The 25,136-nt window shown below is 46.3% G+C and overlaps 1 protein-coding gene, 1 long non-coding RNA gene and 1 other non-coding gene across 4 annotated transcripts in view; 1 reads left to right on the forward strand and 2 right to left on the reverse strand.

Annotated features, from left to right (window-relative positions):
- The window catches only part of Cryl1 (crystallin, lambda 1), a 118,955-nt gene that overhangs the window by 47,918 nt on the left and 45,901 nt on the right, over positions 1-25,136 (reverse strand). The window contains exon 1 of one of the 2 annotated variants that reach the window (XM_087585251.1): positions 2,952-3,197. The exons of the other annotated variant lie outside the window; for it this stretch is intronic. Coding sequence (XP_087441377.1) covers positions 2,952-3,047 — 96 coding nt within the window. The 5' untranslated portion in view covers positions 3,048-3,197. Of the gene's footprint in view, positions 1-2,951; positions 3,198-25,136 lie in introns of those variants that run through there. 2 annotated transcript variants of the gene reach the window in all.
- LOC120097273 (small nucleolar RNA SNORA26) lies at positions 4,137-4,255 on the reverse strand. Its single transcript, XR_015639184.1, has one exon. It is a non-coding gene; the product is annotated as a small nucleolar RNA SNORA26 (small nucleolar RNA).
- Positions 13,403-22,144, forward strand: LOC148000970 (uncharacterized). The gene is made up of 3 exons (XR_015638811.1): positions 13,403-13,699; positions 13,899-14,416; positions 19,823-22,144. It is a non-coding gene; the product is annotated as an uncharacterized LOC148000970 (long non-coding RNA).

Consider the following 25,136-nt stretch of genomic DNA (forward strand, 5'->3'; position numbering starts at 1 on the left):
GCAGACTTAGGACAGTGAGAAGACTGACACCATAGTCACACACAGCTCGATATGCTCTTGTCCAAGCCCACAGAATATAAGCCACCGAGAGTGAAGCCCGCCTTGAACTATGGCTAATGAATGGCGTGTTCCAGTGTGGTTTACCAATTGCACTCACTGGTGTGGGGGCTGAAAGCGGAGGAGGGGGTGGCTGTGTGGTAGGATGGTTATGGGAAATCACTGGGCCTCCTTCATTTTACTGCCAAGCCAACACTTTTCTCAAATAAAAGTAAAGATATTAGACAACATATTTTGGATGTTAATTATGGATAATTTCTTTATCAAGTTAAAAATATATATGTGAAGTAAGAACTAAGAATCAAAAAGAGAAATAGGCAAGTTCATAGCTACCCCTGGAGACCTCAGTAATTACTTCTCAGGACAAGCAGACTGAAAAAGCAATATTGTTAACAGCAGCTGCTGACTGGTTGTTATCAGCCAACTTGATTTACTTGACCTCTCCTTTCCTTCGTCACAGAGGCTCACTATGCAACCCATGCTAGCCTTGGATTCATAGAAATCCTCTAGAGCGAGCTCCAGTTCTGTTCTCAAGTACAGACCCGTGCTCAGGAACCATTCGCCCAGACAGAATAAGGGGATTGGCCAGGAGGCCTTCCCCTGGAAGATGAACCCAGCAGGCCCCTGCGCCTAGCCATGATCACACCTCCGAGGCACCAAGGGCTGTGAAAGACAAGAGGTTCACAGAGAGCCGGACAGAGTGCCCCACTAAGGAGTCTGCCCTGTGTCCTACCGATAGGAAAAAAAAAAGATGCTGGGAGAATTTTAAATGATGGAGAACCAATCAGAATAACCGTCTGGAATTCTAAGTCAATGGTAGAAGAGACAAAGGAGAGGTGGATCTAAAGTGAACTCAGGAAGTTGGGTGGACGGTGTGGGACCTGGAACTGAGGGCATGTGCCAGCATCTGGCTCAGTGGGTTGGCAGAGAGTGGTTGGCAGTACTCTCCAGGCTAAGGACACAAATGACGGTCTCGGAGTAGGTGGAGTTGGGATAGCTTTCAGCGCTCACACACACGGTAAACACGGTGATGGAGTCTGCGGCATGAGATCAAGGCAACAACATAAACTCGGACAGGTTTGAGCGCTGTCCTAAGGGAAGTTCTGGAACCCTCCCAACCTCTTAGGCAGAGAAGATTTTCAGTGCCTTGCCAGTGTGAATATTTCCTTGGCAGCTCCCTTCACGGAGGAAGCCATTACATACCAGCACAAACCATTTATCAGCCTACACTTAGGATAATAACCAAGCGGTCACCTCACTCCTCACCATATTCCCAAAGACATCACAGGCTTCAGCTGCTTAGCCTTGTCTGGGCCTGCAGCTATGCAACGCTCACATCACACGGGAGCCTCCAGTCTAGCCGTTCATTTAATTCTGGGCAACCATGGGGGAGGGAACCAGGTTCGCTCCTTCCTAAAGCAGCGGGTAAATGGTTTTGTTTTCTAATACCTGCAGGAATGTGGCTTCCCACCGCCTTCATGCTCAGAAATCAGTCAAAGGTGACGCCATTGCACCCAAACATGAAAAGGCAGAGAAATGCTGGCATATGTTATCACCACTAATATTTCCAAGCATTTCGGAGGATACCCGGTACATGGCAAGCACTTTATGGCTGTCTCATTTAACCCTGACAGTAAGGTGGGGAGGTGTCTTAGTAGGCACAGTGCCTGTTCCACAAGCATGAAGACCTGAGATTGTATACCCAGGACCCATGTAAAAGTCAAGTGTGCTCCATGCATCTGTGAGCCCAGCCCAGGGCTGTGGAGCAACAGGGACAGGCAGATCCTGGAACTCATCAGCCATTCCAGTGAGAGATCTGGTCTCAACAACTACAGTGGACACAGCGTCAACTCTGGCTGTCTCTCACACCCACAGACACACAAACACACATGCACATATGCATGACACGAACAGACACACACAGAGAGTAACCTCGGTACAGTTTGGATTTGAAATGACCCCCAGTGGCCCATGTGACAGTGCCTTAGTCCCCAGCCTGTTACGATGCTGGAGATGGAACCCTTAGGAGGTGGACCCTAGTGAAAGGTCACTGCCCCCACCCCCGTGGGAGGGGCATTGTTTTAAAGGGAACCATATGATAGGTCCATTCCTCTTCTCTTCCTGGCTACCGTTGTGTTCCCTCGTCACTGGCCCAAGAGGCCAGTGACAGAGATAATACAGACAGCCTAGTGTCCCCCACACTTTATCAATGAGAAACATTTCACGAACTCGTGGAGCTAAGTAACAAACAGTAGTAGAACTTGAAGCCAGGTCTGTCCAGCTCACGGGCGTTGAAGGAACAGGATCACCAGACTCGGGTTCCCATCCATGAAGCCAGCTGTAAATGACTCATGCTCACATCGCTCATGATTGCCAGGGTCCCTGTGTGCGAAGCCTCTTTTAAAAGCCAAGTACATTTTTATCGCTTCAAAAGCAGTATGTGTTCAGTGCAAAGAATTTGGGCAAGTCTCACTCAAATCTTCTCAAATGAAAAAATTTCAAACAGTGGATTTTGTAGGGGAGGGGGAGACGACAGATCAGCATACACACGAGCCTGTGCTGGAGATGGGACTTTCCTGTCACTGCAGCACAAACATTCACACCATATGCAGTTAGTGCAAGCTAACAGCGTTTGGTTTTACTCAGGAAAAAGCATGGACGAGGTTCTCCTTGTATCATTCTGGTGGGAGCCAATTGGTGTCGACTTAGTGTGTGTGTGTCTGTCTGTCTGTCTGTCTGTCTGTCTGTCTGTCTCTCTCTCTCTCTCTCTCTCTCATTCTCTTCCTCCCTCCCATTTTTTTTTTTTTTGAGTCAGAACCTTGCTACGGAGCACGAGTGGCCTGGAACCTGCTATGTTGCCCAGGCAAGCCTTAAACCCACATCAACCCTCTTACCTCCTCTGTAGTGGAGTGAGGAGCGTTCAACCACATCCAGCTAGTAACATCTGTCCTATAAGAACTTTCCTCCAGCCTCCGACAGGCTGGAGACATTGTACCATCCCTCCTATGAGTCAGGTGTTACACCGACCTCACACTCCATCGTTTCCCAGAGGAGCTACAGAGGCGAATGTCATCGTGACCCTGCTCAGCCCAGAGAGAGCTCCCACAGCCTCTTAAACAGAGATATGTGGCTCCTGTCTCTATTTTTAGTGTGAGCCACAGAAACGCAGATTAAGTCCACACTTACCCTGTCACACCTGGAAAACAAAGCAGACCAAAATCTAACAAACCAAGCACCGATGAGGACATGGACAGATTTCCTTGCTGTGGTTGAAAAAAGATGTCAAATGACACATTTCGGACAGTATGACAGCATGAGATGGCATTAAGACAATATGAGCTGGATATACAGAAGTCCTTCAAGCCAGATCAGAAACAAGCAGTCACATGGCCACAAGGAGGTCACACACAGCCGTGTGGGACACCATTGTACGTAAAGGCAAGCAAGTAAGAAAACCTGACACCCATCGGGCCGGGATTACGTAATCTATAACACTGTCATGTTAACTGACTTTCCAAGGAACCAAAGGGGGTTGGCGTGCCAGTAAGAACAAACTGCAAAAGGCATCCAGCTAAGTAAAAGAAGCAAAGTTCAAAACCTATGTGCAACATGTCACGTTTATATCAAATCGAAATATGTGTCATGAGTATTAAAGTGTAGACAGAGGGCACCCATCGAGTTTGTACAGATGGCTGCCTTTAAGGAGGAGGCAGCAGAGAGATACTGAGGAGGCCCACTGAGCAAGGCCCACTGCTAAGAGATAAAGGAGTCAGGCTGTAGTGGTACACACGGCTTCAGCCCCAGCACTCAGCAGGCAGGGGCAGGTGGAGCTCTGAGTTGGAGGCCAGCCTGGTCTTTGGAGCAAGTTCCAGGACAGCCAGGGCTACATGGAAGAAAGAAATGCAGGAAAACGCACAAGCTAAGAACATCGCCGGCCTGTCATGTCAAGACGATAGCGAGTGGAAATGACTGTTTTTAATTTCTCGCAGTTCATGAAAGGACTGTTGTTAGGGACTATCAACGAATGTCTAAAACCACATCCTTTCCATATCAAATTGGCATTTCTTTTTTTGTGGTTTAGCTGTGGCTTCAGAAGGAGCCAAGAGGAGGTTTGCAGTCCCTTTTCTGAGTCTCTAGAGATTTCCTCTACCCTTCTGTGCTAGCCTCTTACAGGACAGTGTCATCCCAGAAAGGGCACAAACTGGTATGTCAGAGCAAAACGCCTTCACATGGTCTACAGAGCAGGCCTGTTGTTACAGGGCGGGCAGAAAGCATCAGCAGGACAGTCTTGTTCCTCCCGTGCCCTCAGGATCACTACTGCCAAGACTGCCAGGTGCACTTTCCCAAGTCTTATCGTTTGTCACATGTGCTGCACGTAATCAGTAACCCGTAAGCTAGCAACCTCACATTCCAGTCCCCGCACCATAGAGGCTGAAGCAAGAGGAGGATAAGTTCAAGGCCTGCCCGGGCTGCACAGCAAGACCTTGTCTTACAAAACAAAACAAAACAAAACAAAACAAAACAAAACAAAACAAAACAAAACAAAACAAAACAAAACAAAACAATAACGTAACAAAGAGACAGAGAAGGCATCTGGCACTTGGTCTCTGGGTTTTCTAAGTCAGACCAGATGAAGCTACTTCCTTTTTGAGAACTGTAAACACCACTATCTTTTTTTTTTTTTTAAAGATTTATTCATTTATCATATATAAGTACACTGTAGCTGTCTTCAGATACACCAGAAGAGGGCATCGGATCTCTTTACAGATGGTTGTGAGCCACCATGTGGTTGCTGGGAATTGAACTCAGGACCTCTGGAAGAGCAGTCGGGTGCTCTTAACCGCTGAGCCATCTCTCCAGCCCTAAACACCACTATCTTATGATCCCTGAGCTTTCTATTCTCTGAAACACCCACCACCCCCAGCCTTATCCCTCTCTCCATCCCTCTCTCCCTCCCTCTCTCCATCCCTCTCTCCCTCCCTTTCTCCCTCCCCATCCTCCGCCACCCAACTTGGGTTTTTTTGTTTTGTTTTGTTTGTTTTTGTTTTGGGGAGAGGGTATTTGTTTATTTGTTGCTTGTTTGTGTTGGATTTTTTTGAGACAGGCTTGCCTAGAACTCAGCCCTTGAGCTGCCAGTAATCCTCCTCTTTAGGCTCCCAAGAGCTACAATTACAGCCACGAGCCACCATACCAGCTCTACTCGACTCTTAAAAATTACTATCAGTGTCTGTGCACGTGTGTGCGTGCGTGTGTGTGTGTGTCTGTGTGTCTGTGTGTGTGTCTGTATGTCTGTGTATCTTTGTGTGTGTGTGTCTGTGTGTGTGTCTGTGTGTGTGTCTGTGTGTGTGTCTGTGTGTGTGTCTGTGTGTGTGTCTGTGTCTGTGTGTGTGTATCTGTGTCTGTGTGTGTCTGTGTCTGTGTGTACGTGTGCGTGTGTGTGTGTATCTGTGTGTGTCTGTGTGTGTGTGCATCTGTGTCTGTGTGTGTGTGTCTGTGTGTGTGTCTGTGTGTGTGTATCTGTGTGTGTGTGTGTCTGTGTCTGTGTGTCTCTGTGTCTGTGTGTGTGTGTGTCTGTGTGTCTGTGGTCTGTGGGTATGCCGTAGTGTACAGGTGAAGAACCAGAGGACAACCTTCAGGAGTCAGTTCTCTCCCTCCTCCATGTGGCTCCCAGGAACGAAACTCAGGCTGTTAGGCTTCATGATGGAGACTATTCTTACAGAGTGATCTCCCTGCCCCCACTCAACTTTTGAAAGACACTTAGGCTTCTTTTAAGTTTTCAACATTACAAACGCTGTAGTGATAAACACTAGAATGTAAACCTTCATGCAAACTGGGACTGCTTCTAAAGGGCCCAACCATAGGCATGAAATTACAGCGTATGCCCACTTAGAACAAGCAAGCGGACATGCTAAAGAGAGGCTATGATGAAGTCTTACCCTTGGTACCTATAAATGTGACCCCTCTTAGACACAGGGCTTCTTTGAATGGAACCAAATTAAGATGGGGTTTTCTGTGGGCCTATGGGACCCCAGATTAGAGTGGACTCTAAGTCCACTGTCTCATGTCTTCATAAGAGAAAGGAGGGGGAGAGATGCAGGGTGCCAGGAGCAGGACACGTAAAGACAGAGGCATAGACTGGAGCTGGACAGCTCTCTGCCCGAGGATACCAAGGCTGGCTCCAGGGGAGCTGGGAAGGGGCGGGTGTGATGCTTGTCACAGCCTGCAGAGGGAGCAGCCTGCTGGTGCCAACAGGGCCCTGTCAGAACTGGAAAAAAAAAAAACCCACTTCCAATGTTTTAAGTCACAAGTTTGTGGTGATTTGTTATGCTGGCCCTAAGGCACTGACATAGGGGAATCCACTAAGGATCTCTACCCTGGTACATCACTACCAAGAGCATGGGGGCATACTCTCTCCAAGGCTGCTTTAACAGTCTTTGAATTTTACCAATTTGATAGGGAGAAATGCTTCAGACTTTCATGGACTTAAGTTCTGGTAGATTGTGAGTGAATCAGTTATCATAATATCTCAGTGCCACACTCTGTGGAGTGTGTGTGTGTATGTGTGTGTGTGTGTGTGCGTGCGTGTATCTTTTGCCACTCGTAGCAGTTCTTTATGCATTAGCTCTCTGTTTTGTTTTTGAGACAAGATCTCTCTGTGTACCCCTGGTTATCCTGGAGCTCGTTATGTAGACTAGGCTAGCCTTGAACTCACAGAGAATCCTCCTGCCTTTGCCTCTCAAGTGCTAGGAGTAAAGGCATGCTCGGACACTGCCCGGCTTCACTTCCTTTTTTGAAATGTGTTTTGCTATCCATAATAAAAGTTCTCCCGGGTTGGGGATTTAGCTTAGTGGTAGAGCGCTTGCCTAGCAAACGCAAGGCCCTGGGTTCGGTCCCCAGCTCTGAAAGAGAAAAAAGAAAAGAAAAAAAAAAGTTCTCCCAAAATTCCCATTTACTATCTTGTGTCTGGAAAGTTTAATCTGATGAAGATTGGTCACATTTGTTCTAAATACCATTTCACATAAGGAAATCCCAGAGAGCTTTCAGGAATATAATAAAACTTTTCACAGGATATTAAAACAAAACAAAACACCTGAAGTTGGCCACCTTCACTGAGAGAAAAACACATTGCTCTTTCCAAAGTGACAATGTTTTCTGCCCACAAATCCTTACAGATAAATCCTTTAGTCAATTAAATTTTCAAATGTTTATTTCACATATAATTTATTCTCTTTTCTTTTTGATGACATAGAAGTTGAGAAGCCCATGTCTGAAATGCTTGGGACTGGGAGTATTTTAGACTCGGGTGTTTTTCTGATTTTTAAACATTTGCTAACACAAAATGAGACACCACAGTGCTGGGAGTCCTGTCTAAACAAAAGATTCTGCTACTACTTCATTTATTCCCTGATGTGGTCTAGATCTAGAATGTCTCCTCAAAGAATGGCCACCAGTCTGTGGAGCCACTGGACACTATAGAACCTTTACATGGTATGACTTCTGATTCACCTCAGATAGAGAGGGTACCCACAGATCCCAGATTAAAGAAAGGATAGTATCCAAGTCCAGCTTGCTGAACTAATGAGTTTATAGTGGTTATCTACAGGCACACCAACAACCCCAACACCGGGATGCCACAGTTCACCACTGAAGCCATTTACCATACTTACAGACATTATGAGTCTTGTGGGCTGCATGATCCTTGTGTCCCTCCTTCCCCTACATAAGGGAATATGTGGAGATGCTCTAAGAGACTTCCTGTTGTGAAGCACAGCAGCTTTCAGGCTGGGCCTTGCCTTGGGGAACTCCATTTTGCACTTCGCATTTGGCTCCATTTTGAGTGCAGAGGCAAAATGACTCTGTCTGTATCTCATTGGGTACTTAATGCCATCCCCAAGGCACAGGCGGATAAATAGCTTATTCCTATCAATAAACTTACCAAGTAGATTGGAGACACGTGGGCATATAGATCTATTAAAACTCTATCAGGAGAGACAGATCCAATAATCGTCCCCAGTCAAGCTGTTATCTGAGCACCCATGTGTCCATCAAAGGAGGGATAGGCAGAGAACTCCCAAGTGTTCCCAAGGCTTCACTTCAGCACAGCCCCCTCTAGTCCGATGCCTTGACTCCCACTGTTTATCCCTCAGGTCTGCGGACTTGTCTGTGTCTTAGAGAAGCACCCACAATGACTCTGCACTGTGTGTCAGCTCTGCTTTTGTCCCCGTAAGCCTTCTGCGAACGCTTCCCACCTCTTTAACCCCTCTGCTGCCATTCTATAATCTACAAATGTGTGTAGATAGATAATACTGTGTGAGGTGATCTTCGTGTTCACTCTAGTAATTAAGATTATAATAAAAGAATCTATGTTTGCCATTGGCCAGCTATCAAGACTGCTTGGCGAATCGCAGACAATAAGAGGTATCTTGTGAATTTATTGTTATTCGATAAGTTCTGAAAGTGTGGAAAGACGCAAACATGTCTGCTCTGTTTCAGGAAGAAAATGCTACACAACGCTTAAAGAGGCAGGATGTTTGGAAGGAGCTAGCAATGGCACTGGTCCCCTGGAAGGGTGTGGGGACTCTGGTGCCCCAGTACTGTTTCCGGGCTGCTGTGAAGACAGCAAATCTCTGCTACACACCCCACAAGCGTGACTGAGAAGCAGCAGGGTCAAGTGGTCACTGTAGATCATTAGATGTCCTAGTTGTCACCACCTCTGTCAAAAATCAGACTCCCCCTCTCCAAGGGGAGCTGAGCATGCTGTGGCCCTGTGGCTCCCGTGGAGCTCTCTCCCTCCTCTTGCAACTGCAGCACCCTCCGCCACTGCTCAGACACAGTCCAACCTTGACTTACCTGTGGCGTGCTGTGGCATGCTGTGGCGTGCTGTGGTATGATAGGTGTGGAGTGTGTGTGTAGGGGGGTGTCTCTGTGTGTGGGTGTCTCTGTGTGCCTATGTCTGTCTCTGTGGAGTGTGTGTGTCTCTGGGTCTGTATCTGTATCTGGGGAGGGCAGACTGCAGAGACCAGAAGAGGTCATCAGATTCCCTGGCTGTTTGTGGTGAGCTGCTGGTGTGGGTGCTAGGACCTAAACTGGGGTCCTTTACAAGAGTAGCAAGTGTTTTTAACCTCCTAACCATGTCTCCACTCCCAACTTTCCTCTTACTGATGTCTTTTGACTTCTAAGACATGTATAAGGACACACCCCCCCCAATAAACCCTATAAGAGCAAGAACCACACCTTGTTCCCTGGGATCTGAAGGTCTGTCACCGTCTCTTCAGGGACACCACCCCCCCCATCCTGTAAGACCCAACACCACAGCGTTCCTGCTCCATAGAACTGAAGGTTCTCTCTTCTTTAGGACGCCCGGGGCTACCTGTATCTAACACTATGGCTCTCCTAACGTTCTGGGAATTGACAGCCCTTTCCTTTCAGGACTTCATCACACAGCCTCTCTCTGAAGGCTCTCCATTTCAATACCAGATCCTGACTGCCTGTGGCCATGAACCTACCCTAATAAAGCTCACCCACAGAGCAACTTCATGCCCGCTTCCTTTCTGGGAACCACTGTAACATCTTTAGCTCTGAAAGGCACAAACTAAAATCTCTGAGACTACTACGAGCTACACTAAGCCCTCCTCCTCCCACACTGACAGTCTCAAGCATACTGTCCCCGTGACAGAAGCCCACTCACGTGAGCCTTCTACACATACCCTGAAATTATAGAGCATCTGTGTGAATGGAGTTATGTTCCATGAGAAAATATTGTAAAACTTTCCATTTGTGCCATCATGGCCATACCCAAGAAGTCAAAAAGTTTTAGAATATTCTGGACTTTAGATTTTCGGATTAGTTATGTCCAACCTGTACCAACAACAACAGTTTACGTAGAAAGACAAAATAATTTCTTTCTTTATCAGCCCTTCCCAAACATTCTAAGGTTGGGCAATAGCCACGATTTAAAGGATTCAGACTTTTAAACATCCCAACTATTCGCTAAGTTTAGCGGGCTAGAGGACGAATAAACACAGGTTTCACGGCAGGGAGCTGTTTGAACAGAGCCAGAAAACTCAGCTAGGAGTCCCAGAATTCCACAATACTCCACGCCCTGCTGACCTGCTGTGTGAACTCAAGCCAGTCACTCAACCTCTGAGAAACAAAGACCCAGCAGCGTCAGCCACAAGCCGGAGCTCCTCAGAGTGCAAGGTCTCCTGGGTCTGGGCTGGGGTCAAGAGTTCCTAAGAACCCCTCTGGAGTGGACAACGGGGAAGCTGGGTTTCATATTCTCCCTTAAGAAAGGAAAGAGCCCTAAGCTAGCTTTTAGAGACCCCACCCCACCCCCGGGCCTTGGAGAGGACAGTTCAGCCCTTGAGAAAGAGTCAGAGAAAACAAAGATAGGAGCAGATCGCACTGTGGCTTAGCCTCCAAGTGTGGCTCACATGCTCCTCCTCGCCCGAGATTTGGGGCATCTCTTCTCAGGAGAGGCCTGGCACTAGCCCATAAAGAGCTTACCAGAATATTGGCAGCTACGAACTATGTGCCTCCTGAAGTCAGGACCTCAGGGGCTTCCAGCTGACCTACTGGCAGAGGCAACGAGAAATTCTTAAACAAGCATTAAAAAGCACAGGAGATAAAGGAAAATGTTGATAAACTTAGCCATACTGGAAATGATCATTTATGTGCAAAAAAAAAAAAAAAAAAAGACACCAAGAACACAGCAGGGCACCCTTAAGACCAAGGAGTCAGTATACGCAATTCACAGTATGAATCATGAAAGAAGAGTTAAAAGATTTTGCTTAGAAAGAACAAAATAGGTCCTGTGCCATAGGCAGAGAAGAATTTTAAAAACAGCTCAAATAATCAGAGTTTCAAATAAAGGAAGCACAGGTCCCTAAGCCCCCTCATCAGAGATGTCTATATCTCTCACATAGTTCTGGTGAGAAAATGAATTGGTATGCTCCAGAAAACCGTGGTGTGTGCGTGTGCGCGTGTGTGAGTGTGTGCATGTGTGTGTGTACGTGTGTGTGTGTGTGTACCCATGTGCACATAATTATTCATGCAAATATAAACATCTATACACATGTGCATAAATGTGTGAATGCTCACCACCTCTTGAGTAATAAGATTACAGCCAGGTATGACCACACCTGGCTTTTTGGCATCCTTTATAATTCAAGTTATAATCAGTTAATAACGCTGACGGACCTGTCAACAGTGATTAGCTACGTGTGTAACGTTTAAGCATGGCGATGAATGAAGACAGATTACAGAATAACGCAGAAGGAGAGCATTCGTATAAAGTTCAGAATCATCCAGTACCAAACTATGGCTGCATTTACCTATGAAGAAATACGCACTGGGATTGAAAGTGCACATCGGTGTTTAGTTCTCATGAGCAAGGCGTGACATGAACCTCGGTGCTGAAACGTGTATGTGTGTGTGTGTGTGTGTGTGTGTGTGTGTGTGTGTGTGTGTGTGTAAGCAGTCACTGTGGCAATCCCAACACTTGAGTGGCTGAACCATGGGGACTGCTGCTGTAAGTTCAAGGCCAACGTGGGCTTCATAGTGAGTTTCAGGCTTAAGTGTAAGACCCTATTTCAAAAACAAAAACAAAACAAACAACAACAATGATAACCCAAAATGACAGACTTCACATTTGGCTAAGCCCCTCTACCTGCTGCTGCCTTAGCTCAGCAATCAAGCCACTCGGAGCAGCTGCTCACTGGCTGGTTGAAAAGCTGGCCTTCTGTGGCTCTGCACTCTCCTTTTCCCTCAGTGCCTCCTGAGACACAGGCCCAAAAGTCTTAAAGCAAACTTTTATCTAGTGCCTCCCTCCGTGCCTTGTGACACCTAGCAGGTAGGAAGGTGCCACAGAGGAACCTTCCCCTGAAACCCACAGGAACAAGAAACTCCTTTGTCTTCCAGAACTGAAGATCCTTCCCCTTCAGGACCCTGGCTTGCTATTTGTGCTGGCTCTGTCTAACAAAGCTTTTCTCCGGAAAGCTTGCTCTCCCTTCCAGGGCCCCGGGAGACATCTATGGCAGTGACATTGTTAACCGTCCCAGCAAAGCTCTTCTGAAGGCTCATCTGTCTCCACTACCCTTCTACTTAACGTCACACAGTGATCCTTTGAGGAGCCATATTTGTGAAGTTGGGTTTTTAATTTTTAATTATATGTGTATGTGTGTGTGCATGCACATGTGCATGTGCGTGTGCGTTCCTGTGTATGCAAAGATACCATGATGCTCGTGTGGAAGTTAGAAGACAGGCTGTGGAGTCCGTTCTCTCTTCAATCCTAGGGATCCTGCTGTTGGTCAGGCTTGGCCTCAACCAAGTGCCCTTACCTGCTAAGCCATCTCAGCAGCCAGCATTGTTGTTTTGTTTGTTTTGTTTCTGCTTTGCTTAGTTTTTAAACCTAATGTTCCCCTTATATTATTCTGTACAGTTTTGCATGCCTAGACTCTTTCATTAAAATGCTCCCAGCCTCACCTTGAAATACCTGGAGCCACAGACGTCACTGCCTTGACGGGGATGCTCCTTTATCTACACTAAAACACGCTAACTACTTGAATTTCACAAAAGAGGCTAAGTTGCTGGAATTTTCCAGTTTGGCAATCAGCGGGCTTCTCCCGATCCCGCATCTCCTCAGAACTTATTTTTCATGTTGCAACCACACCTTGGCTCCTCAGCTATCTTTGGTATGAACCCATGACCCCTGGTAGGATTCGCATCCTTAGCCGTCTGAGGAACACACTAGAGGCTGCGGTGCAAGGCTTCTTTCTAGAAATGCCTTCTTCCTTCCTGCACCTCGCCACCCAGTTTCTAGTGTGCTGGCTGGGTTGAGAAGCTAGCTATGAGGCTTCCAGAAACTTGTATGTGAAAGCAGAAAGCTTTTATGGAGAGCTGACATGGAGCTCCGCCATGAACAGCTCTGGTATCGTAATCCATGTCCACAGCCAGGTTGCTCACCCTAGGCCACAGTTATCTGCTGGAAATACAATGATAGCCTACTTTCTGGAACTTTGGGAGGCCTTAGAAATCTTAATGCATACGGGCATTTCCTTCGGGAAATGAAGCACAGTATCAGGTAGAAAAAAACAAGCTTAAATTTAGGAGCTTTCTTTTCAACATATCTGTCCACGCCATTCAAATCCAAGCCCAATAGTGATTTATAAACACAACCTTAATCTTCCTTATATGCACCTGGAGACAAACAAGCAATATTCCACACCTCCAGTCCTGCAACTTTTTAAAGTTGCTTTTAAAGTGACCAGGCAGCCTTCTAGAAGGTCAAGTCTGGGTCAGCATGTAATTTACAGTATTTACCAGTCAAGTGCTTTCAGACAAAAGCAATCAAACACCTAATCCGACCTGCCTTGAACAACGAAGAAATGAGTTAGTCCCATGTCACAGAAAGGTCAGACCTGGGGAAACTTGGGGTTCAAGTCTCATAGCAGTTTCCCTCAAGAACATTCCTTTCTCACTCACTGAGGCAACCCCTGCAGAGGGGTGCAGTGGGGAGAGAACACCCTACTAGGATGCTCTGTGCATCCTAGGCCCGAGCAGCAGTGAGATGTGTGGCTTCTGAGTTGTGGGAAGCGATGACAAGCCCTGGGGAGCCTCAGGACTCTGGGGCAGGCGGGGTCAGGTGAGAGGAACCTGAGGTGCAAAAGGGAATGGGAACCAGCTGGCCCCTGGCATTTGGGGGTTCGGGGGTGGGTACTCTGTTTTCACAACTGAGCCTCTTTCTGTGCTGGTAGATGTGGATGTTTGGGTTTGGGACAGAAAGAAATTGAGTCAAAATTATGACCTTCAGTCTAATTCTCCTCTCCCTTCTACTGCCCAAGGTACAGGAACGAACATTCTATCTCCTTCACCATGTGAAGAAAGATGGTGCAAAACTGGTAATACATGGCCATGGACTAAAAAGTCAGCAGGAGGAGCACAGGTCAAATCTCACAGTGACCAGTTGGCATCCGCTCTCTGCTGCCTGAGCCTCTGCCTTAAACTGGAAGCATTCATGGAGTCCTGGGTATCTCAGAGAGCCACATGGAGCTATGACGAAGGGAATCAAAGCCCACCAGGAAGCAAAGATCGATCGATCAATCGTATCTGGATATCAAAGCCATGAGTCCAGGCCTGACTTCTGAACATAGTGCCATGGTCTACCAGGAAGCAATGAGTGTACCTGAGTGTCAAGGCCGTGGGCACAGGCCTGCCTTCTAAATATAGCACCGTGGTCTCTGTGACAAAGTAACAAGCACACCACCAGAAACCCTGGTTACAGGGGTGATAGGAGAAGCTCCCAGGAATTAATGCAGACTGGAAGGAGAGAGGCACACCAGGGCAGCACATGAGTCTCAAGGTAACTGATATATCATTTCTCATTTTATCACTGTTTATTCAACAGAACAATGACTCCCACATAGTCTAATGTCTTCTCAGGAAAGTACCAAAACCAGGTTCATTGTATTTAAGAAAAAGAGACTTCTTGTCACTCACTCAGGGCAATACTAATGAAAGGCCTCTGCTCCCCAGGGTTTCTTAATCTCTAGGGAAGGGATTCCCTGCCTGTGGGCTGGGGAGAGAGTAGACATCAAGGAAAGCATCCAGCACAAAGAGAATAGCACCATATACAGTCCTGACAACAGTCGGCTGTGACAGTTGCTACCAGAAACTGTCCCAGTTAAGGGCTGAGACAATAGAGTTTGGGGATTGGCAGTGTGTGTGTGTGTGTGTGTGTGTGTGTGTGTGCGCGCGCGTGTGTGCGTGTGTTAACAGTTTCTCAGTCTGAAGCACTGAAAAGCTTACCATAGGGCCCAGGATGACTTTGAACTTGAGATTATCCTTCCTCAGCCTCCCAAGTGCTAGGTGTATAGGCACCCACACAGCCAGGCCTCGCATAACAGAATCGTAAGGAACTGATGGTATGTTTTTCATAATTCCACCTTCTGCCATAACTGTGTCTGTTACAGCCCTCACTTGGTGACTCAGGTCTCAGCTGAGGATCCAGCAGCGGTTACAGGTTACACGGCGCCCACAGTCCCTGCTCTCTTCAACTGCAGGGGCAACTATGAATTCCCCTAGGATGGTTGAATTGAGAAGACAGTTTACACTGCACCACTGGTTAATTAAAGCAGAAGGGTTGGAGGAGCCAAAGTTCTGTGCTCCATGGTTTGACCTAGCCCTGCAGTTTGGGTGGCTGTTGAGAAGTTGCCCACTATCGTTTGTTTGGTTTACCATCCATCTTAATTGTGTAAGTGACTATAATTAGGATTTTTTTATAACTAAAACATGTATCTCAAGGTTTAGCTTGAGGAAGATAAAGGGATAACAGGGAAACTAAGGAAATAAGTGTTCTTGGCCCCTTTCTGACTCCAGTACCACCCTTTCCCCCCAAACCCAGATAGAATTTTACTTTTCAGTTCCCAGCAACTCCAGATAAGGCTGTTGAGTTCAGAAAATGACACCCAGAGTACAGTGCCTGACAGGCTGAGTACATTCAATGAAAGGAATTAAATTAACTAAAGGAACTGAAGAAGGATTTAAAGCTGCCTCCAATAGCGTTCATCCCAACCTTCCACCAAGGGCAGGGAGATCTCTGTGAAGTTCTCTGTACACACGGCATTGCCCACCGTGGACAGGGAGAAGGCAGGGCCCCAACTCTGTCCTTCAGAGGACCAACATGACGGTCTCAGTGACTCGTGTTCCAGGTGTGCGGGACTCACTGATACCAACTGTCATGGCTTCTGAGTGATAGGAAGGCCTCTGCTTGGGACAGGGAAACCCACACAGCACAACCCCACTCAAAAAGGGAAGCCATCCACTGAAGGAAGTCTTTCTGGTCCCACCCACAGCACTTCAGTCTGTGGACATCAACTTTCAAATGAAAATAAACAGCCAGAGCAGTGCAGAGTCAGCAGATGGAGTCCCCCAGGGGGCTAAAGCAACAGGGTGAGTGGCAGGAAGCCCAAGGGCCAGGAAAACCAAACAAACGATAATAGACAGCTTCTCAGCAGCCACCCAAACTCCAGAGTCCTGTGGTCTCGGCCCAGCACGGAGGTCTGCCCCAGGTCCCTTATCAATATTAAGTCGCTGGAAAGATTTCCTCTTCTGCCTTTTAAACAGGCAGAGTCCCTGGTGTGTTCAGCACAGAACCCAGGATCTAATGGACGTGGCAAACAGCAGCCACACAGCAAGACCCATAAATGAAAACACTTAGGGAGAATGCATGGGAGCAAATGGCCCAGTTATTAAACCCTCCATGTTTATGCAGCTTTCACTACGTGTGCCTCCAGACAGAATGCTTACTTAGCATGCATGAGGCCCTAGGATTGTGTTTGTGTGTGTGTGTGTGTGTGTGTGTGTGTGTGTGTGTGTGTGTGTGTGTGTGTGTGTGTGTTTTCACAGGCGCATGGTGAGACCACTCTTGGTAGCATCCTGTGTGTTCTAGCCTGATCATAGAATCAACTATTTTCCTAGCTTGAATTTGTTTATTCCACACAACATATTTTTATTTAAAAAAAAAAGTTTAGCTACCCATTTATTTTTGCTTTAAGCATTAACAACCTACAATTTGTAGACCGTAATGAATAGGATATAATTAGCACAAAGTCAAAAGCCTACATCAGAAATGCATTGTTTGGGCCTTCTAAAAATGTTCTGTGGGGTCCTTTTCAAAGATCTGGGCTTTCTATTTTAAACTCAGAGGATAGCAAGGTCGTTAGGCTTGTTCCTATTTTTGTCTTGCTTTTGATACACAGTCCTCCTATGTAGAGCAGGCTGGCCTCAAAATGGTGATCCTCCAACCTTAGCTTCCCAAGTGCTGGGATTACAGATGTGTGCAAGCAAATTTGGCGAGCAAGAATATCAATGTTGGGTTGAGTGTGGCAGTGCACACCTGTAATGTCAGCACTTGGGATATACAAACACAAGGATCAGGAGTTCAAGGTCAGCCTTGGTTATATAAGTTTGAGGCCTACCTGGCCTACATGAGACTCTGTTGAGAAGAGAGGAGAGGGGGAGAGGAGGGGAGAGGAGGGGAGGGGAGGGGAGGGGAGGGGAGGGGAGGGGAGGGGAGGGGAGGGGAGAGGCAATGTTGGGACAGTGTCTTATTTAATCCATTTAGAAAGCAATATATACAGCATTGGCAAACTTGAAATCAAATGACATTATCAGGTTGCTCCTAAACAGGAGGGAGGGGTCAGGAGAAATGGATCAGTGGTTAAGAGCACTTGCTCTTGCAGGGGGTCCAAGCTGGGGTCCCAGCACCCGCATGGTGACTCACAACTATCCATAATTCCAGTTCCAGGGGATCTGGTGCCCTCTTTAGGCCTCTACACACACAGACACAGAGGCAAAGCAACCATACACATAAGATAAAATGTAATGAAAAACACCATTGCTTTCTGTTCATTAGTTGACTGAATTGATGTATTTACAAGCAGACTGCTACAAAGACCCTGGACCAGCGGTTCTCAACCCTCCTCACGCTGTGACCCTTTAATGCAGTTCCTCATGTCGTGGTGACCCCCAACTATAAAATTATTTCATTGCTACTTCATACCTGTAATTTTGCTACTATTATGAATAGTAATGTAGATATCTGATATGCAACCCCTAAAGGGGTCTTGACCCACAGGTTGAGAAGCACTGCCCTAGAGGAAACAAAACTGGGGGCAAATAAATATAAATGTAGCAAGGGTTTAAGGGCTTAGGGGATAACTGCATTAGATGTGTTTTCCTCTTTCTAGCATTGGGATTTGTTTGCTTTCTCTTGCTTGCTGAACTAGGGCTTCTACATGTAGTGCACCCCGGCCCTGAAGTCACTGTGTGGTCTAAGCCATCTCGCACTCATGCCATGAGGCACTCTCTGCCTCAGCCTCCCAGTTACTGAGATTACAGCCAGCAGGCCTAACCTTTTAAAGGGGTGGTCTGTATCCTAGGGTGCCCTGAAATTCTTCCCAGAAACTGGCTGGCCCAGCCTGGGGAATGTTAATCAGAGTCCTGGGGCTGTCCCTGGGGCCAGCCTGAGACAGTGTCCCATCCCTAGCTTCCTCATGTCCCATCCTCAAGGCTGTCACTCAGGCCATCACTGCCTGATGGTCACCTGGGATTCCAGACTAAGACAGAGCCCACTGCTTTCCTCCATTCTGCCCAGAACATGGGCTTTATTCTCGGTCTCGGAAGACAAAGGCCGGCAAGAGAAAACTGTGTGGAATGGTTTCCTACTGATCTTGCAGATCACACAATCTGAGACACACAGGTCATTGCTCCAGCTCCTTCGTCACTGAGGGGCTTGCAGGGTAAACATCTGCTGGAGGGCAGCCACGCTGGCCACTTTCAGGCCTTCCCTGCAATCGGGTGGAATGCAGAGCAGGTACCCTCCCTGCCTGTGACTTTAATGTCCCTTTGTTCATTCCCTGACTAATCACTTTCTCAGGTCCTGATTTGGCCACAGAACCTAATATGGTCATGTGTCACTTGATGGTAGGTATACTTCTGAGAGCTCGTGAGAGGGTTATTTCGTGGTTGTGCAAACATACTGGAGTGTAATTGCACAAAGCTAGCTAGTCCTGATTGGAAGCTACACATGGTCACTCAGGAGGCATGGTGGCAGCTGAGGAGGTGACTCGGTGGGAGAGAAGAGACCTGATGTGCCTGGATTTCATCCACCCCTAGCACCACGTGTGAAAATGAGACATGGCAAGTTAGAGGTGTATAAGATTGCTGCTGGCATCACACAAACACTGTTTTGTACTAAGATTGTGTGTGTGTGTGTGTGTGTGTGTGTATGGTGTTGTGTAGGACAAGGTTTCATGTAGCTTACATTGGCCTCCAACTACACATGCAACTGAGGCTGATCTTGAATTCTTGGTCCTTCTACCTCAGCATCCCAAGTGCTCTAATTATTGGATTAACTACCATAGCAAGATATATGTAAGGTTTATATATGTAATGTTTTATATATCATATCATATATTATACCACATATGTAAAAAAATCTATACTCTAAAGTAATAATATAAAAGTCTAGTATAAGCTGGGTATGGCGTGCCTGGGACCTCCACACCATGGAGGCTGAAGCAGAAGAATTACCACTACAAGTTTGAGGCCAAGCTACCTTGTAAGTTCTAAGCCAGCCTGGGCTCAGTAAGATCCCATCTCAAACAAACAACAAACAATAAAGTAAAATGATAAGCAAAAGCGTGCTACAGTAAACACACATACTAGTACCATTGCTGCTTCTTATGATGGCTAAGTGTTGAGCACTGAAGGTAACTGTCCAGCTAGCACAGGGCCTGCAACATACATCAGTTTGTATAGACAGCATCACCAGAGGCGTGATCGACTAGACTTGTTGAGGTACAGTGTTAGAGCACTGGTGGTGATAAAGATCTTTCGGTTCTCGTATAATCTTATCAGTCCCATGGCAATAGTCTATGGGACCCATCAGTTTGTCATGCAGTATATGTATATGCTAACATATTTTATCCTTGAAAGCTATACATGTCTCCAGTAAAGAGGCGGGGGGGGGGGAGTAAAGGGAGTGGGGAGATGGAGGGAGGTAAAAGGGGGGAGAGGGAGAGAGAGAGAGAGAATGCAAATACACAAAAACCAGAAACCAGACCTCCTGCCTAGGTGTGAAAGCCACTGTGAACAGGACAAGAAGGAACTATCAGAAAAAAATAAGGATTCTGGTGAAAAGAAAGATGGACAGGATGTTTTTCACACTTTGCAAGTCAAATAACGAATGTCTGTTCTTCCAAAGGACCGTGGAGCGGAGGGGGTTTGTGCATGGACTGGGGAGCTTGTTCTCCTTAGGGTCTGAAGCCATGAGCTCTCTAAGATATGACAGACTTCTCTGATTACCAAGTGGGCCAAGAGTACCCAGGAAGCCCCTCTCTTTCACCTCCTCCACGCTCCGTGCTACCATTAAGAATCGAGTCAAAGCACCATAAATTTCCCTTCATCCAGACCTACAGTGCGTGACAACGGGAGAATCCACCTCCTTCCCCAGAGGTGGTTCTCATCCTGACCCACCTTGCCCAGGGCCTCAGTCCACACACGATCTCTGCCCATCGCCACCTGCCTGTGGCTCTGAGAAGACGCCTGGACGGCCGATACCAAGATAAAGTCATTCTTTGTTGGTTGCAGACAAAACCCAGAGCCAAGAAGACGAGGGGGAAAGAGTTGGTGCCTTGCTTGTAGAAGTGTCTCAAGGACTTTCTAGAAAGCCCCACCGGAAAATCTTCAAAGACACATGCCTTGCTCACCCCCACAGTACATACAAATGGCTCTGCCAAGGTTTCTCTGGAACATTCTGTGAGGTAGATCGCACAACTCAGAGGAGGTGCTCTTCGAGCAGCCTCTCCTCCAGTCAGCTAATGTGAACCCTGCCTCAGTCAGTGCCTAAGGTCCTGGGACTGTGTTTAGAAGTGACTTACTTGAACTTCTCCCTTACACTGCCAAAGCTTCCCTTATGTGGTCTGCCTACACAGTTCCTTTGCTTGTATCTACATTATAACTCTCTTTCTCACTCCTGAACAAATTATTTCTGCTTGAAGGCACTTTTCCTGTGGTCTCTTGGCAGCTTTGACCCTTTGTAAGCCAGACAAGGAACCCCTAGGCACTGGGACTCAGCATACATGCCACCGAGTGTTGCTCAAACCCAGTCCCTACCTGGAGGAATTAAAACTGAAGAGGTCAAGCAGGCAGCAAATGTCCCTTCTACTAACAGAAGATATCTGAGGGACGGTGGCTAGGAGACTTTAGCTAGAAACCAAATACCTAGAAATCAATCTCATAAGAGTCGAACTTCTACATAAAGAAACCGACAGGGTGTTCTGTTGCTCTGTACTAACAAGTCAACTAAATTGCATATTTAGTATTTGAAAAATCATTCTTGGGGTCTGAAGATACAGCTTAGTGGTGGGATGCTGCACAAGGCCCTGAATTCTATCCCTAACATTAAAAAAAAACTATTTTTAAAAATGCCTTTACTAAGAACGTATAGCCTAAATTAGGCAACCCAGCCACTTTTCACATCGTCTTTATATCGTATTATTATAAATCATTTAGGGATGACTTAAAACATAGGCAGGGTATATATAATGTCTGTGCAAATACTACGCCATGCCACACAAGGATCTCAGAGTTCAGTATCAGAAGAGGGTCTTAGAGCCAAGTCTCCCACAAACGCTGAACACCCCTTTAGGGACAAAGCTGAGCCCTGAATCCCAGAGCTTACTGCTTTTTAAAGACCAGCCTAGACTAGAAGCGGTGAACTGGGGAGGGGCTCAGAGGGCCTGGCATAAAGGCAGCAGCTAGAACCTTCTGCAGAGTCAGCAGGAGTCATCAAACATGGCCCTGGGCCAGTGGAGCCCCTCCACGCTCCAAACTAACAATGAAAGGTTATAAAACACAAACAAAAACAAATAAAACTCTGCAATAGAGACTCTACCCAGCCCTCAATCCCTAAAACATTTATGGCCCAGACCTTAAAGAGAAGGTTTGCTGAGCCTTGCATCAGAGTAAGCTTTACTAGCACTTGAAAAGACAAACTGAGGCCTATTAAACTTTTAACAGATTATTTGAGCGAACCATGATCCCTGAAGTAAGGCATCACCAAACCAAGGAAGGCCTGGGACTCTGTCACTGGGGTGTGCAGAGAAGGCTTGCATGGATGACCTGATTGGCTGAAGTCTGAGCAGTGGTCTCACTTGATAACCCCAGCGGAAAATCCCTTGTTACCCAGGAGTACCCAGGGACCCTTTATAATTGGCTAAGACCAACCTGCATTTACACAAGCCCAGGACAAGGGGCCCATTGCAACCCAGTGAGCTCCCATTAAGTTATTTTAGACACGAACCTTTAGCAGTCGATCAATAGTATGCACATTTACAGTCATAACTATTTTAGTCTTCCATCCATAAAGATTACCTCAGTATGTTAAACTGTATTGTTTCCTGGGCATTAATGCTCAACTGTAAAAACATAGTTAATGATTGGATGCTATTCATGTAAATGATTTCTTAACCCATACGAATGCATAGTTTTGAAGGTCAGTATGATAAAGACATGGAAAAATGGATATATTATGAAGTACAACTGTTTAGTCCCCAGACTGGCGTCGAACTCGATATGTAACCAAGGACAACCTCGACCTCCCGTTCCTCCTACATCCACCTCCCAAGTGCTGGGATCACAGATGTGCACCCGAGTCCCGGGATGGGACCTGGCTCTGTGAATCTAAGCCTTTCTACCAACTGAGCTAGATTCTCACCCCCACTTCTAAAATTCTTAACACAAAGTATTTGAATAAACGGGGGTTCTGTGTGTTCGTGAGACAGGGTCTCACTGTAACCAAGGTTGGCCTTGGGCTCACTTAATGTAGCCCACACATCCCCAAACTCAAGATAATCTGCCTCGGCCCTCCCAGTGGCTAGCAGATTACAGGACTCCATGTCCAGCCCACCTTCCTTATAAACACTAGTGTTCTGACGCAGCTTATCAAAGAAAGGAAAACAGGAGAAAGATGCTGTGTTCGTTCTCTTCTGTGCCTCCAACCATGAGGAGTTAAAGCAATGGCTCTCGTGAAGTGTTTTCTTGGTGCACGCTGATGACAAAAGTTAACAAAAACTATGCATAGCAAGAGAGGGGCCACAGTGAGTCCAGAGAGCATGCAAGTGTGAGGACCCAGACATCAAGTGATGTTTACCTCAGAAAGCTCACAAGGGTCCCAGGAAAGGCTGGGTGCCGCTGGGGAACAGACAGAGCTCTCCTCAATGGCAAAAGTGCACAGGAGTCAAGTGGCTGCTGCTGAGGGCTACTCATGAATCTGGGACATTAAGGATGCAGAGGCATTTGGAGCTGATGGCAGACCCCAAGGAACTACGGAAACTCCATGGAAGGGATCATTCCTCAAACCATCAATCGAACTGGAAGAATTCAGTGGGTAATCACAGGGAAACACACAAAAAAGAAAAATGGTCGATGGAATTGGATCCAGTGGAAATCAAGAGATAGGGACCATTACATGGGGGAACTTAAGTAAAGATCGGTATCTTAAGTGTTCTGGTGACAAAATGATGAGGGGTTTCAGACGAAAGATGGATGCTGTGGTAAAATGTTGGGTGAGAATGGCAGAGAAAACAGCCTTTAACATAGTGGCTGGTCTTCAAGATGAACCCTGGTGACACCAGAATTCATGCCTTTGCATAGTCCCTGCTCATGGTGAACAGGTCTGGCCTGTTGTGACCTAGAGAATGAGGAAGGAATGGCCTCGTGACTTCTGAGACTTAGTGTTTGCCTTGTGCTACTCCATTGTGAAGGCAGCCAGTCAGTAGACCTGAGTCTCACCTGGCAGATGTGAGAAGTCTTTCTTGAAAATGGTGCCCCAGGCTTGGCTTACAGCAGTTCTGGCCAATATCAGTGCCAAGAGAGAACAGAGTCAGAGCCACTTTGCAAAGTGTCCCCAATATAAAATGTTTACCATTACTGCACACCTCCCAGCTAATGGGGCATATAGCAATAAATAACACAGCCGGCCACATCACCAGGCTACAGAAATAAGGACCCAATAATGTTGAAAATGGGTAGAAATCACAGAAAGAAGGAAAGAAAGAAAGAAAGAAAGAAAGAAAGAAAGAAAGAAAGAAAGAAAGAAAGAAAGAAAGGAAGAAAGAGAGAGACAGAGAAATGGAGAGAAGAAGGAGGAGGAGGAAGAAGATGAGGAGGAGGGAAAGGAGGGGGAGGAGGGGAATCTAAAATGTAGGACTCAATCCAATTTTCTACATTTGTAATTTAAGCACTTATAAAAGAAGATAAGTCAAATCCAAAATAAGCAAAAGGAAGGAAATAAAGTTGACAGCAGAAATTGGTACACTGTAAGAAAAGATCACTAGAGAGAAAATAAATAAAACCAAAGACTAGTTCTTTGAAAAGATTCATAACACTGAAAAGCCGCTTAAGGAGAGACCAGACTCTACTCACTGTGGAGTCCGAAACAGAGAGGAAACATGAATTACAGCTCGAGACCCTAAACTGGCAATAAGAATGGTTGCTAATAACGACATTCCCATACATTCAAACATCTGGATGAATAGACAAATTCCTCAAGGGACAACAACTTCCCTAGTTATTCAAACAGAAATGGGAAACCCATCCTGCTATCTCCTAAGGAAACTGAGACCACTGTTTAAAAGTTTGCAAACCACCAAATCACTAGATAGTTTTGCCAGTGAAGTGCACATGACGTTTAAAAACAAATCCTTTCCACATAGGTCTGTTAGGACAGCAGAACAAGCCCTGGTTTAGTTTATGAACCCAATTTTATACTAAGACAAAAGGCAGATGAAGAAATGAAGTTTTAAACTGATATCCCTCATAAAGACATATGCAAGAATCTTTAATAAATATCAACCAACTGAGGCCCACGAGACAACTCGGCCACTAAAGGCACTTCCTACCAAGCCTGATTACCTGAGCTTAATCCTGGTACCCACACGGTAGAAGGAGAAAACGCGTGTGCACGCACGCGCACACACACACACACACACACACACACGAAGATGGCATAATTAATTGATTAAAGAATAACCAAATAAACCCAGAAAACATAAAATGGGAAATACTTCATGACCAAGTACTCTAGGCAAGCAAGGTTGATTCGAAATTCTGAAATAATCCAGTAAGATTCACCATACGCACGAGGCCCTGGGTTTGTTCTCCTGGAAGGGTGGGGGTGCGGAATACAGAAATAACAGATTATCGCTTCTCGGCCTTTTGGCTAAGATCAAGTGCAGAAATAACAGATTAAAAAGATGACCGCATAGTTCTCCTAGTGAACAAAGAATGGCATTTGACAAAATTCAGAGTTCAACAATCCTTCATTATCGACACTCAACAAACTGGAAATAAAGGGAATTTCCTCAGCCTGATAAAAGGCACCAAAAATAAACTCAAAGGGAATTCTACCACCACAACTTGTCATGAATAACAGAATGCTTCCTCACCACCACAATAAAAAACCATGACACAATGGTGCGGGTATCAGATCTTATATTCCTGATCGATACCACATG

Source organism: Rattus norvegicus, chromosome 15, assembly GCF_021556685.1.
Source record: "Rattus norvegicus strain SHRSP/BbbUtx chromosome 15, alternate assembly SHRSP_T2T, whole genome shotgun sequence".
Lineage (NCBI taxonomy): Eukaryota > Metazoa > Chordata > Mammalia > Rodentia > Muridae > Rattus > Rattus norvegicus.